This window comes from Apium graveolens, chromosome 5 (genome assembly GCF_009905375.1).
Source record: "Apium graveolens cultivar Ventura chromosome 5, ASM990537v1, whole genome shotgun sequence".
Taxonomy (NCBI): Eukaryota; Viridiplantae; Streptophyta; class Magnoliopsida; order Apiales; family Apiaceae; genus Apium; species Apium graveolens.
The window spans coordinates 294,623,698-294,637,372 of NC_133651.1; the positions used below are offsets into that span (position 1 = coordinate 294,623,698).

The window sequence follows — 13,675 nt, forward strand, 5'->3', positions numbered from 1 at the left end:
ATATAATACAAAATTTATTTTTTTAGTTTATAATGTGTGTAAATGCATTAAATAAAGACATTTATATAAATTTTATATAATTGTAGACATACTTTATACTTATATAAATATATCATATGTGTTTAATCTAAAAAATGTTATAAAATCATCGTCAATACAGTAGGTCCATCAAAAAAAATCAAAAAATCCGATATCCGTCCGAAATATCCGCATTCGTATCCGAGAAAAAACGGATATTATCCGTATCCGAGAAAAAACGGATATTATCTGTATTCGAATCCGACAATTGCGGATGCGGATACGGATATAGGCGAATCTATATCCGAGTTATCCGTTTGACAGCCCTAGTCATTAGTACATAAAAAATTAAAATTGATTTTTTTATAATTTTTTTTGATCATTTTCCATATTTTGTGTTTAGCTTAATATAATTTAGAAAAAATGAAAAAAAAATAACATGGACGAAATGACAAAAATATATATTTTCAATATTTTGCCCATTTTTACCAACCAAACACCTATTCTCGGGTATTTAAAAAAAATATTTTCTTATTTTCTTGTGTAAAAATATATTTTTCAAAAAAAAAATTTGGTTGAAATACCCGGTTTAAGAATGGGTATTCGGGTATATACCTAGTCGTACCTCGTATACTCAATCTCAGAAAATATATTTCAACTTTAAAAAACATAAAAATTATATTAAATAACCAGTTGAGGTGATGTATTTCAAATATCGCTGGTATTTTGACCACACATCTCAAATTTAATATTTAAGTTACCAATTTCAAAAATGTGGTATTTTTGGCTATTACCCTACATTTTATTATAACTTATCTGAATACACCACATTTCTTACTAAAACAATTTATAATTTTAAAATACATTTACAGTTAAATTAATTACTAATCACATTAAAAATAAAAGAAAACGTTGAGCGACAGATTTTAAAATAGTTTTTGATCGGATTGGATCCCCTAAGTACGCACTACCTAGGGGTGTACGCGATTCAAATCAGATCGGTTTTGGGGTAAAATTCGAATCAAACCGCGAAAAGCGGTTTTAGAAAATTATCATCCGCAATTGCATTAGAAAAATTTCATTTGCAACAGCATAATCGCGTCAATTACGATTGCGACTTTATAATTATTGCGGATCGTTTTGCGGTTCAACCAATTATTTTAAAATTATTATAAAACAATTAATAATTTGCAAAAATAAATAAATTCAGAACATTAATAAATTTAAGTTTAAGTTTCTTGATAAGTTCTTAGAATTTAAGACCAAAGTGCCGGATAAGAACTCGACTACTAGTTGAGCTTCAAGTAATGGGTTAGGTTTGAGCATATGAAGTCATGTCAATTAAGTATTAACAAACAAAGGTATATTAACTTTAAAATATTAGAAATCGCAATTGCAAACCGCTACTTATATTTACTGTTTAATAATAGTTATTATTAAACAGTGAACCTGGGAAGTATTTTGATGCAGAAGTAGTAGAGGCTTTGATGCAGAAGTAGCAGAGGCTTTTGCTGTCGTTGAAGCTGTTAAATTTGCACGTCAATTTTGATATGAAAATGTTATCTTTGAAGGTGAAATGCGTCCAAGTAATTCAAAAGATAAATAATGTTATGGAAAATATAAAAAAATGTTGGTAACCTTATAAGATCAAAGATTTGATGAAGAATATGGCTTACATGAAATTTGTTTTTATCCGAAAACAAGGAAATGAGGCGGCTCACATATTGACAAATTATCCGAAAATAATGAAATGAGGTGGCTCACATTTTGACAAGAAACGCTAAAAAATTCATATGTACGAAGTGTTGACAGGCACATGTCCTGAGTTTATTTGTGATGCTCTTTACAAAGATCAGATTAATTGTAAATTCTGATCATCTTGTATCATCGTTTCTCTAAAAAAATAAAATTAATTCCGTAATCAACCCGTATTTCATGATTATTCACAAAATAAGATTCAGTTGTGAGCGGTTGAGCGGTTCGTTTGTCTCTGTCTGGGCACCCCTGCCCTATCAGTCTACCACAGCTTGAGCAGCATATATATTGAGCCCCGTGCCTTGAATAAAATTAATTAAAACAACTAAATGATACTCCCCCGTCCCAATATACGTTTCCTCTTTTGACTTTCAGTACTATTCACGGTAAACGATTGACTACTAATTTATGTCTAATCTATAATATCAAATATAGTCATGAGTGATCTCGTTGGATTCGTATTTATCAGTACTTTAATACAGTGAAATTTTTATATTTAATACTAATACGAATTTAAAGATATTAACGATCAAAAGTGTGCATTGACAAACATGTCCAACACAAAAAGGAAACGTTTTTAGGGACGGAGAGAGTACTAATAACAAGTTGGTCTTGAATGGGAGAGTACAATGTGTATTTTTTTCCTTTTTATTTTTCTATTTATGAAGCTGAGAAAAAATATACTAGTCAAGCATTTCTATAATGGCATCACGGCAGTACAGAAGCTACTACTGAGGCCATCTGACTGACGCAGCTCGTCGCTTCATGTTTGACGACCCGCCATTCTTATAATCATGCCATTCCATTTCCATCTAGTTCAGATTATAAAAAAAACATCAAAAAAATAGTCAGTTTTGTTGTCCACACATGTAAGAAATTAATTTATTGATTAACGAGTAAACTAATTTACTAGACTATTTCTATGAAACTTCCTTGTGAATCATAAGTTTATAACCAAATCTATACATATTTATCGCTCACACACATTACATGAACACATCATTACCGCTATACTGAGAAATCTTCCTACCCATGAATGAAAATAGTCAAATTTCAAGTTGTTTGATGTAATATATAACGAGTTACCAATTTACAATAGATAGCTATAAGGAAGAACAACCTATAATCTGATATTGATTGCATATTATAACACACTGACGCTCTTATTTTCCTACTTCATTTTCAATTAATTTTAGTTAATAGTTACAATTGGGACACTGTTTAAAATATTATGCATACACTAAGGAGTAAGGACGCTGTTTATATATTATGCATACACTCTGATCACTTATGGATAAACTTTTCATAATCTGATCTCAGTTCCATATTGTAACACACACTTATTTTTCTACTTCCATAACTAATTTTAGTTAATATTTGAAATCGGACACTGTAAAATATTATGTAGACTCCATGATCACTCAAGCAACTTATTAAAACTGAATCAGGGCAATCTGATAAAAGGGGGAATAGAAATGGAGTGGGGAGGCAAAAGAATTAGCATTTAGCAACATAACACACCTCGCCAATGACAACAGTGTCCCCCTCTTTAACACCAAGCCTTGTAAGAGACTTGAATACTCCACATGCCTCGAGAACATGTTGAAACCTTCTGTCAGAATCTACATAGCTGTTAACAAATGTTTGTAAAAGTGTTAAAATTTGCAACTTGTACAACATTTAATATTAATCACATCTCCCCTCCTAAAAGTGTGAAACTGCAGTGTAACTTTAACAGTGAAATTATTATCGTGTAACCCAACAAATCTTGGTGTAGCGATATCTCCCTTGCTCCCTTTACGAGGATGTCAAAGGTTCGAACCTTGACAAAGAGAAAGGTGTGTGTAAGCATGTTCAACTAGCAAAAAAAAATTATTATCGTGCTAGTGAGATTTGATAGCACAAAAGAACCATGCAGTGATGCTCCAACGACAGTCCTTGCAAACTCCGGTCTAAAAAGAGACTTTATCTTCCAAATCTGGATGATTATAACTTAAACAAGGGAATAAGGCAAGCCACGATAGTAGTTTATGACTTTTTAACCTAAATGTTGCCCCTCCTAAGGTGCAAGAATGCAAGTGGAAACTTTGGCAATAGAAAATCTATGCAAGTCTAAAAGAGATGATACAACTTAATTCAGAAAACTGAAAGCCAGTAGGTCATACCTCCAGTTTGTCATCTGGACAAAACGTTGCAGCCCTGATCCGACTACATTCCAAGTATTTGAAGAGGGGTCATGAGAGATCTCAAACTCATTTATTGGAGACTTTCGCTGCTTTGTCACCATATCAGCCACATGGTTTAAATTTAAAGGGCCACTAAAACCTAAATAAGATATAAAGTCATTATATCAGTAAACCGGACAAAAAAGTCCCTACATAAAAGTAAAAGATCTGGATTGACGGAGAAAATATTGAAGGCAACAGAAACCTAATGAATATAATCATTCACTAAGCATCAAACAATAATTCATCAGTCAAAGAAATTACAGAAGTGCATTGAAGTTTGTACCTCAACTTGTAGCTAGTTATGGATAGAAATAAGAATTTGCCTAACAAAACCAATCAGTTTAGTCATTTGTACTCATTATAGCAACGTTTGTATTTATGTAAACGAAATTAAAGAATAAGAACAAGTTATCTATTAGAGTTTACATATAAACTAAAATAAGTTCCTTGCAACAACATATGCCCTCATTATTTGGGCATCTAGGGTATTGTACATTTGATGGTTTATTTAGTGCTCATTCAAATGGATTTAGTAGGTTCACTAACATTAAGGTTCTCCTGATGCCACACAAGGAGTCAAGATATCAATTTACATATATTTCATGTTTATGGAATAAAGTTAATTGTAATTTATTATGCAATTTACTTACATTAGTACGAAGATGAATGCGATTAGGTCATTGCCATTACCCACCAGATAATTACTGTATTAATCTTTGCTCCAAGTTTAGCAGTTCCATATATAAAAGCACTGCGTAGTCGTAAATACTGGAGTAGTAACTACATATATATACCTATACATACATACTCTTCTGCTCTAGTTTCATCTTAATGTTAGACATGAATAATCTATTATCAATATAATTCATAAATTTTATCATGGTAGCATTTTTTACAAGATGTTGTACTACAACTGAAACAATGGGAGAGGATGTGCCCACCCTAGGCTACAGGTTGAACCACCGGATAGAGCTGAACATAAACTCGTGAAGGGCATCAATGAACACCAGAAGACCCATAAATTAATTAATAACGCATGATTGCTAAAGCAGGTGAGTACTTAGTATTATCACATATAATTAAAACTAGAGAAAAATATTAGCATTGTAAAATGTATCAAAGAAATGTGAGGTGCCTACTATGTCCAAAACATAAAAAGATGATCTTAAAATATGCTAGAAAAGGTTGTTGGAGGGAAACTAAACCAGGAACATGTAATAAAGTATACAAAGACATAGACTAGGTCACCTAGTTCTAATGAAAAATATTCAGATTAGTCTGTCAAACCTTCTCCTTTGGTGGCTTCTTTCCTTTTTTGCACAAGCTCATAAGCAGCATATATCACTTCCCTAGTGCCTTCTCCCGTCGCCGCACTCATGCTAAAAGATTCAATCCCACGAGATTGTAATCTTTCCTTGAAAGATGGCCACTTCTCATATGCATGGGGAAGATCCATCTTGTTATATGCCACCACATATTGTTTTTCAGCGAGTTCAGGACTAAACATTTCCAACTCAAGACGAACAGCGTCATATTCATACTCTGGTTGCTCTGATGAGCCATCAACAATGTGTACCTAAGCCTCCACATTGATAATGTTGCAATTAGTCCACCACATAAAGATAAAACTTATGAATACTCTGATAATTCTTTTGTATTTATGATAACCTCCAAAAAGAGTGAGACTGTAGAACGAATTTCAGTAACTTTCCAAGGCATAGGAAGACTCTTTGCTTATATCTGTTATTCGGAATATTTACAAGAACATATTTCCTCAAAGTTCTAATCACACTAATAACAAAAATAGAATTTTTAAAAAGTATTAGGTTCTGCCCTTCAAAAGGAATGTTCTGACTTATAGTCATAACCTTAATTTTTTTTAACATATATATATATATATATATATAATTGGAAGAAAAAAACTCTAAGAAAAATGCTTAAAATCAGCATATGCTGTCAAACATGTCATGTTAGGAACAGTAAAAAATATAACTTTACTAAAAATATTAAATATTAAGCAAAACAAATGTAAAGCCACGGCAGTTTATACCAGAACTGAGCATCTTTCAGTGTGCCGAAGAAACTCGTGGCCTAAACCAAAACCACGATGTGCTCCTTCAAGCAAACCAGGCAAATCGGCTACAACCATTGAAGCATCATAGTCAAAAGATACCACGCCTAAATTGGGAAGCAAGGTTGTAAATGGGTAATTCGCTATGTTTGGTTTTGCTGCACTTACAACACTGAGCAATGTACTTTTCCCAGCATTTGGAACTCCTACTATCCCAACATCAGCCACCAACTTCAGCTCTAACTCTAACCACCTGTTTGAAAGAAAAAAAAATGCATTTCTCAAATCAAGAAACAATAGTCACCCTAAAAACTAAGTTACCCTGCCCTCTTGGGACTTCCTATAAAGGTTTGCAAAATATAATCCTGTAGTAGACGATAAATCTCATAGGGTGCTATTTATCTAATACCAAAAAAAAACTTGCACTAATTAGTTTTAGAACACAGTGTAAACCTATCACCTTTATTACACTTTTTGCAGATTCCTCCAAATACTTACAAGATGACTCAAGTATCTATTATTTGGATTCCAATCTTTTACTACAATATAACAACCAGTCAAGTGTGAGTAAAATTATAACAACTTACTAATGCAAAGTAGAGATACTTATGGTCAACAAAACAGCCAGTACAAGAAAGATAATTACTACATATCGCTTATGGGAATATGCAGGTATAACTAGTTATATTCTACATAAAATACATTAACTACACAACTACATCAAAAGATATTTAAAAGGTATTCAAAAGATATTCAAAAGGTTAAACTACTCACATTTCAGCACCCTCTTCACCATTCTCCGCAATCTTAGGCACCCTATTCGTCCCCGACTTAAAAGCAGCATTCCCTCTCCCACCTCTTCCTCCGGGCAACAACAACGCCCTCTGCCCCGGGTTCAACAACTCAAACAAAACTTCCCCTTCCTCCCCATCTTTCCCCGCCTCTCTAACAACCGTCCCAGGCGGCACCTTCACCACAACACTATCCCCTTTCGCCCCGTGCATATTACTCCCCTTCCCATGACTTCCCCTCCCCGCCCTATAATGAATACTCTGCCTAAAAGGCAACAAAGAATTCATGGAATCATCAACTTCCACATACACATGTCCCCCTCTCCCACCATCCCCACCCGAAGGCCCGCCTAACGGAACAAACTTCTCCCGCCTTATCGCCACACAACCATTCCCACCATCACCAGCTTTCACAAAAATCTTCGCCCTATCGAAACATCTCATCACAGCTGGAACTCCCTTCTCCTTCTCCTTCTCCCCCTCCTCGCCTTCTTCGACCTCCGTAAACTCCCCATCCCCAAACCCTAACACAACCTCATCATCAAATTCCTCATCCTCGTCACCCTCATCATCAGACCCAACCTCAAAGAGCTCAAATTTACCATAATCAAACTCGAATTCCTCATCACCACTCCCAATTTCATCAATTTCATCCTTTTTCTCGATATTTTCGACATTTTCTGGCGATTTTCGACCCGAAAACGAGGTAAACTCCGAAACAGTGATTTCGGGGGATGCTAATTGAGAAGGGTCAATAAGAAAATCATCTTTAGGGGGTAAACGAGTGTAAGTAGTGGCTTCGAGTTGAGGAAATGCGCGAGATTTTAAGAGAGGGTTAGGGTTTGGAGTGAGCTTTCTGGGTTTAGCTTTTCTTGGGTTTCGTTTAAGTTTACAACAAGGAGGAGATAGAGCTCGAGTGGAAAAAGATGAGTAGATAGATACAAATGATGATGACGATGATGCCATTGATTGTAATTTTGAAAATGAATGAAAAGATATGAAGATGAAGCCTAGAGGGTAATTAACAGAGGGAAACTAAAGTGGATAACGGCTCAGTTTTTTTTACCAGCTCTACCCGGTCTTATTTTTAACAAAATTCGAACTCTCACAAATATAATAATTTTGGTTATTTCACAAACATATGTTATTTTTGTATATATTTGTTAAATAAATTTGAATTGAAATATAAATATTTACTTTTAATATGATGAATTGATTTCAAGTTTAGTTTGTTTATATGTTTTTTTAACAATTTTTGCACTACTTCATATTTTTACTATTATGCTTATAATAATATGAAGCATATAAGTTACATTATTATATTGTTTTATTTTGCGCAGAGAATTGGAAAAATATTATAACTAAGAAAGAAAGCCTACTAAGCATCCATACTTTTTCCCTTTGGAACATTTGCAGAAAGCATAAAAAATAAACAAGAGAAAAATACCTTGCTTGTTTAATTGAGTTTTTCAGCTTCCGTAACATTTAACTTTCCAGAAATATAAACACAACCTTCCCTATCATTAAATTATAAATTCAATCAATATCAACAAAAAACTGATTACAGTCATCTAAAGAATACTATATGTAAAAGAATAATCTAAACAGGACTGCATCTAGATTATATCCTCCACTACACAGTAACACAGACCTCTGTATTTTAACAGAGGCGGGAGACGACTGATAATGCAAGTTCTCTAGGTACAACAGACAGATAACAGTAGGCAACCGGCTTCTAAAAATGCCAATCACAGGGTTCAGTTTTGTAAGACTCCATGTCTTGATTAACGGAGATTCTGTTTTCTAGCACACCGTATCTTGAATTAATTCACACGGGCAATATACCTGACTACAGAATCATAAGTATCCATGTTGAGGTAGCTTTCTGCAAAACAACTGAAGAAGATTGTTTTCATTAGTCACATCAGCAACATATTTTTTGTCAAATAAGCAAATACAATAAGGTCCTACGTAGAATCAAGGTAGATATGTAAATGTAATCCATGGGACATGATAAATATAGTAGAAAGTTAAAGTGAATAGGCCAGTCCCATGATTATTACTCTTGCAGGTTGTAATACAAACACAGCCTACGTGTCCCTATATTAATAAGAAAAGTAAGAACCTAGTTTTTAAAACGACGACACATCGAGATTATAGTTATCAAATGTAGATAGCCTATTCACATGGAAATATCAACATAAATAACATGGTTGACCGGAAAAACTAAAAATTAAGAATAGTTTTTAAGGGCTAGAAATGTACCTCAGTTCATGCCAAAACATACTAGTCCTCTCAAGCAAAAAAGGCCGCAAAGGCTTAAGATAGTTATCCTCTGCAAGAACCCGACTAGAGTGCCCTGATGATTTTTGCTTTCTTTCAATGGCTGCAATGTATATAGAGGTAATGACATGCACAAGTATTGATGGATCAGGATCACTAATGGTTGCCTTTAGTTCCCTTTGTATCCATGGCTCTATTTTCTGCAGTATCCTCTCTTTGACACCTTTTTTTCCTATCATGTCCTGAATAAAAAACAAGAGAAGAGAAGCATCAGCCCATAAATAATTCTAGTTATCTAACTAGAATGCAGTATATAAAGCTTAATGACAATAAACACTGATCAGTGCCATACTGATTCTCACAAGTCCGAATTTTCGAATTATCCTCTTGTTTTTCAAAACATAAATGTCAAAGCTAGTGGGATAGGTTCAGGCAAGTCCATTTAGAGTATATAACTGAATGAACAAGTTTAAAATACAACGGGTTACTTCTTATCACTAGTAATGCGACACACAAGATGCTATATTTGAAGTACACATAATGAGCTCCTTTGACATAACCTTCACTATTGGAAGGAAGCACGGACAAGTTTATCATCACCATTGTATATATTTAGACAAACTAACTTTAACTATGCTGCCTTATAGAGGTCCCATAATCAATTCCAAAGTAAACAGTTTTACATGATTCTGGTGTGATTCACATGCATCGACTACAATGAACATTAGCTAACTAATAATAGCAAAAGCATAGCAAACACTTTTACATGATTCTGGTGTGATTCACATGCACCGACTACAATAGACATTAGCTAAACTAATAGCAAAAGCATAGCAAAAAGATGTGTGAAACTAATGCATACCTGCTCCTGAAGTTTATTGTTAGAACAAGGCACGGCCTGAAGACGTTGCTCATATATGCTGCAAGAAAAAAAGAAAGGGAGATGACGTAATGAAGAAAAAGGGTGGACTACATAAACCGATAAGCTACCATAATTCTAATTTGCAAGCAAAATTGCATGTTTTCACAAGCCAAAGTAGTGCCAAACAAAAGGAGTGTGTGTTTTGGTAAAAGCCATAAATAAAAAGTAAACAGTCTACCTTCTACGCCATAGCAGAATCCTCTCTTTAATTATGTCAAGGGGCATTGTTCTTGGATTTCCAAATGATCTAACTCTCGGCAACGGCCTTGTTCTCGAGTTACCAATATCCGAGTCTTCCCTTGAGCTTACAACCCCAACAACATGATAAACAAACCAGTTAATTCACAACACAGATTAGCGAATCTTATAAACTAGCAGCTGATTATCATCTCTAGATACAAACAATAAAAAAACAATACACAAACAGTCAAGTAACCAATCCACTCGATCAAAAACTAAATAAATTTTCCATCATTACTTAGGTATACAAAACGAAGAGATAACCATCATCAGTATTACATTTTTATCAGCAAAACAGTTCAATTAAGTTTAAACCTCTACAACGACACACAAACACTAACAAATTCCAGCGAAGCTTCAACACAAGTTTTTCAGAAATTATATCAGGCACTTAGCAGATTCTCCAATTCATTCTATTCAAATCAATCAGTAATTGAAACACATACACATAAACATATCATCTATCGAAAAGTACAAATTAGCACCTAAACGAATCAAATTAAATACTAAAATAACATATTTACTATTTATGCAAATACGCAAAGCAATTCTACCTTCTAGCGATTAATCGATTACTACGAACACTATGAAAATCTCCACCGTCAATCCCTTTAACCACATCAACTAAAGGCGGTAACTTTCGATTACAGAAGCTTCGAGAAGAGAAGCTAAACCTAAAAAACCACGAATCGAATTGCGCGTTACAAAGAGGACACTTTCGTTTCAATTTGCTCCATCGATCAATACAATCGATACAATACGCGTGCATACACGCCGTTATTACGGCTGCTCTTCGATGATCGATGTGGTTTAGGCATATCGGACATGATTTTCCGGTGATCGCCGGTGCGATTTGCTTGAATTGAGCTCGGATGGAACGGCGATGATAGAACTCGCGGTGACTCATTGAGTTGTCTCGTCCGAGTTGAATTATGACAACGTGTGCTTAAATGATTATCTGATAAACGAATAAAATGGGCAAATGAATATCATTTTCCAGAATAATCTTGAATAATAAATAGAATATTTTGGTTCCAAAAATATTCATTTATCTAAATTTAATTATATGTCATATCACATAATTTCGATTGTATTTCTTGTAAATTAAATATAAATATAATATAAAAGAATAAATAAATGGGCTTGTCCATGCATTAAGCACTCATTTTTATGAATTCAGAATATTTTTATTGGTGAAATTGATGTGAATGCAAGAGTCCACCAATATTTATAATTGAAAAGACTAATCAAAATTTGACACATAAATTTTTATTATGTGCCCAGAGAAAAATCCGTAAATAAAAAAGGTACAGGTAAAGAATAGTGTTCCAAATTCACTGCCAAACAAAATTTCTTTCATGGCTCTACAGTTGAACCTCGATTAAGTAATAATCGTTAAATTAGTAATCTCGTTAAAATAACATCCAATTTAGAATTTGTAGCATTCTGACCAACTTCAAGAGTCTGACATTTGATCTTGTTTAGCTTCCATGCTGAACATCCTCTTTATCAAACCATTTTGCTTATTTGTACCTTTAATAGTCACAGAAAGATCGGCAAACTCCGCTTTAAGATCAACATTATTTTGCTTGAGTGCAGAGACAGAAGAATGCAGTCCTTTGACTAATACTGTAGTGGTTTTGATAGAGGCCTTCATGTCAGGATTAGAAACCAAATGAACAGCATGATCAGTTAAAGTCTGAGCAAATTCCAGAGAAATCTTCTCACTGGGTAATCTCCAAGAATGATTCCATTCATGATTTCTGTGAACATTAAGAGCATGAGCATGACCAGATGATGAGCCAAAAGTAGACAATTTAGATGCTTCTATTCCAACTTTCAGAGCAGCATCATCAGGATTGTCATCATCATCAAAATCTCCAAACTCATCCTCATCATTAGAAAATGTTTCAGGAACATCAGGAACATGGTCAGGAACTTTGCCTTTGAGCTTTAAATCAAAATTTGACTTAGAAGACTTAGTTGCATGTGATGAACCTGAAATAAGAGAACCAAAACCTAAATCTCTCTGTTTTTAAAGTGATCTCATCACTTCTCACACACATATTACTTTCAATAGTAATATTTTGCTCACTTTTATCACTCAAATCTACCTCTCCTTTTACTAATACAGGAGACTGCCTCTCGATAATTCTATTTTTCTCTTGATCCTTTCTCACAATCTCACTAGAAAAGCTCAACTCACTAGAAAAAAAAGAAATAAGAGGTGGCAAAGAGGAGTGGCCTGTATTCATATAAATAGAGGTATCCCTATTAATAGGTCTATTTATAATCATTCTATCAGATAAAGTAGATGTAGACAGAATTGTACCTTGAGTGCTAGAATCCATTGGTATTGCTTTGAGAGGTTGTACCAAGATGGCTTCATTGTTGTCCTTAGAAGTGATCAGTACATCAGGATGTGTAGAGTCAGAAACAGCTGCATCAGGATTTGACCTTGTGTCAGAGAGTTGCTACTTGTCAAGAATTGACCCCATGTCAGGATGTGATAATAAGTCTGCAACAGTACTTTGAACTGTTGTTTCTTTTGGGACTTGAGATGTAGAAGCTTCTTCAATCCTTTGAACAGAAGGTTCTTGTGTGCTTCCCTCAAAGTTGGGATCATTGATGACAGCATCCAATGTAGCAATGTGCTTCTGATGAGCTTTCCTGTCTTGTATTGTCTTCTGAATATCAATATCCATAACAATATGACTCCCTTCAGCAACGTCAGGAATAGTCTGTTGAATTTCAGTGCTTGCACCCACACTTTGAGCAGGTGATTCTTGTGTAGCAGGGGCATGAGTAGTTGCATCTTCATATTGAGAAAATAATTCTTGTGTACCGTACCCCTTTTGTGGATACTGCTTCTTTGACTACTGTCTGACATACACTGTAATGTTTGCAGTCTGTCTTTTAGTTTTATCAGGATTTGACTGTGCTAGATCAGAAACTGATAAAAACTTGTCAGGATTTACAGTTTCCTGATCAAGAGCAACTCGAGCTAATACTTCCAAACCAGCTTGTTGTTGCTTAGCCTGATCCTTGTTAGCTGCTTTAACTAGTCTTCTTTTTTTTTGCACATGACTAGCTGCTACAGCTTTAGCTCTTTCTTCCTCTGTACTAACACCAGTAACCTCCACTAGTCTAACAGGCAGTTTAAAAACAATTGGGCTATCACTATCAGTATCAGTATCTGATGGCTCATCTACTAGGTTAACACATGCTGTAGTCTTCCTTTTCTTTCTACTTACACTCTCCTTGATGCTTGTTAGTGGTGGTACACTTTTCTTCCTTCCTCCACCTTGTTTCTCCAATGATTTAAGTGAGAATGAACCAATCTTTGAACCTGATTTTCTATGAGACA

At 34.5% G+C, this 13,675-nt stretch overlaps 2 protein-coding genes across 2 annotated transcripts; both read right to left on the minus strand.

Moving 5' to 3' along the window:
* Positions 1-2,291: 2,291 nt before the first annotated feature.
* On the minus strand, positions 2,292-7,926 carry LOC141659167 (GTP-binding protein OBGC, chloroplastic). The gene is made up of 6 exons (XM_074465926.1): positions 6,847-7,926; positions 6,052-6,325; positions 5,289-5,577; positions 3,939-4,098; positions 3,295-3,403; positions 2,292-2,585 (listed from the first exon to the last, which is right to left on the minus strand). The coding sequence occupies exons 1-6, from the start codon at positions 7,827-7,829 to the stop codon at positions 2,502-2,504; spliced, it is 1,899 nt and encodes a 632-aa protein (XP_074322027.1). The 5' UTR covers positions 7,830-7,926; the 3' UTR covers positions 2,292-2,501.
* Positions 7,927-8,365: 439 nt separating this feature from the next.
* Positions 8,366-11,277, minus strand: LOC141659168 (uncharacterized). The gene is made up of 5 exons (XM_074465928.1): positions 10,863-11,277; positions 10,247-10,372; positions 10,009-10,066; positions 9,129-9,388; positions 8,366-8,759 (listed from the first exon to the last, which is right to left on the minus strand). Exons 1-5 carry the CDS (start codon positions 11,213-11,215, stop codon positions 8,687-8,689), a joined length of 870 nt encoding a protein of 289 aa, XP_074322029.1. The 5' UTR covers positions 11,216-11,277; the 3' UTR covers positions 8,366-8,686.
* Between the last annotated feature and the right edge of the window lie 2,398 nt (positions 11,278-13,675).

Excerpts from the sequence above, each read along its gene's own strand:
- LOC141659168 (XM_074465928.1), bottom strand. The coding sequence starts at position 11,215 with ATGAGTCACCGCGAGTTCTATCATCGCCGTTCCATCCGAGCTCAATTC. Across the intron at positions 10,373-10,862 it reads AATCGATTAATCGCTAGAAG|CTCAAGGGAAGACTCGGATA; the intron begins GTAGAATTGCTT and ends TGGGGTTGTAAG. Across the intron at positions 9,389-10,008 it reads ACAATAAACTTCAGGAGCAG|GACATGATAGGAAAAAAAGG; the intron begins GTATGCATTAGT and ends TTTTTTATTCAG.
- LOC141659167 (XM_074465926.1), bottom strand. The coding sequence starts at position 7,829 with ATGGCATCATCGTCATCATCATTTGTATCTATCTACTCATCTTTTTCC. Across the intron at positions 5,578-6,051 it reads CTGAAAGATGCTCAGTTCTG|GTACACATTGTTGATGGCTC; the intron begins GTATAAACTGCC and ends GTGGAGGCTTAG. Across the intron at positions 2,586-3,294 it reads ACACTGTTGTCATTGGCGAG|ATGGAAATGGAATGGCATGA; the intron begins GTGTGTTATGTT and ends AATCTGAACTAG.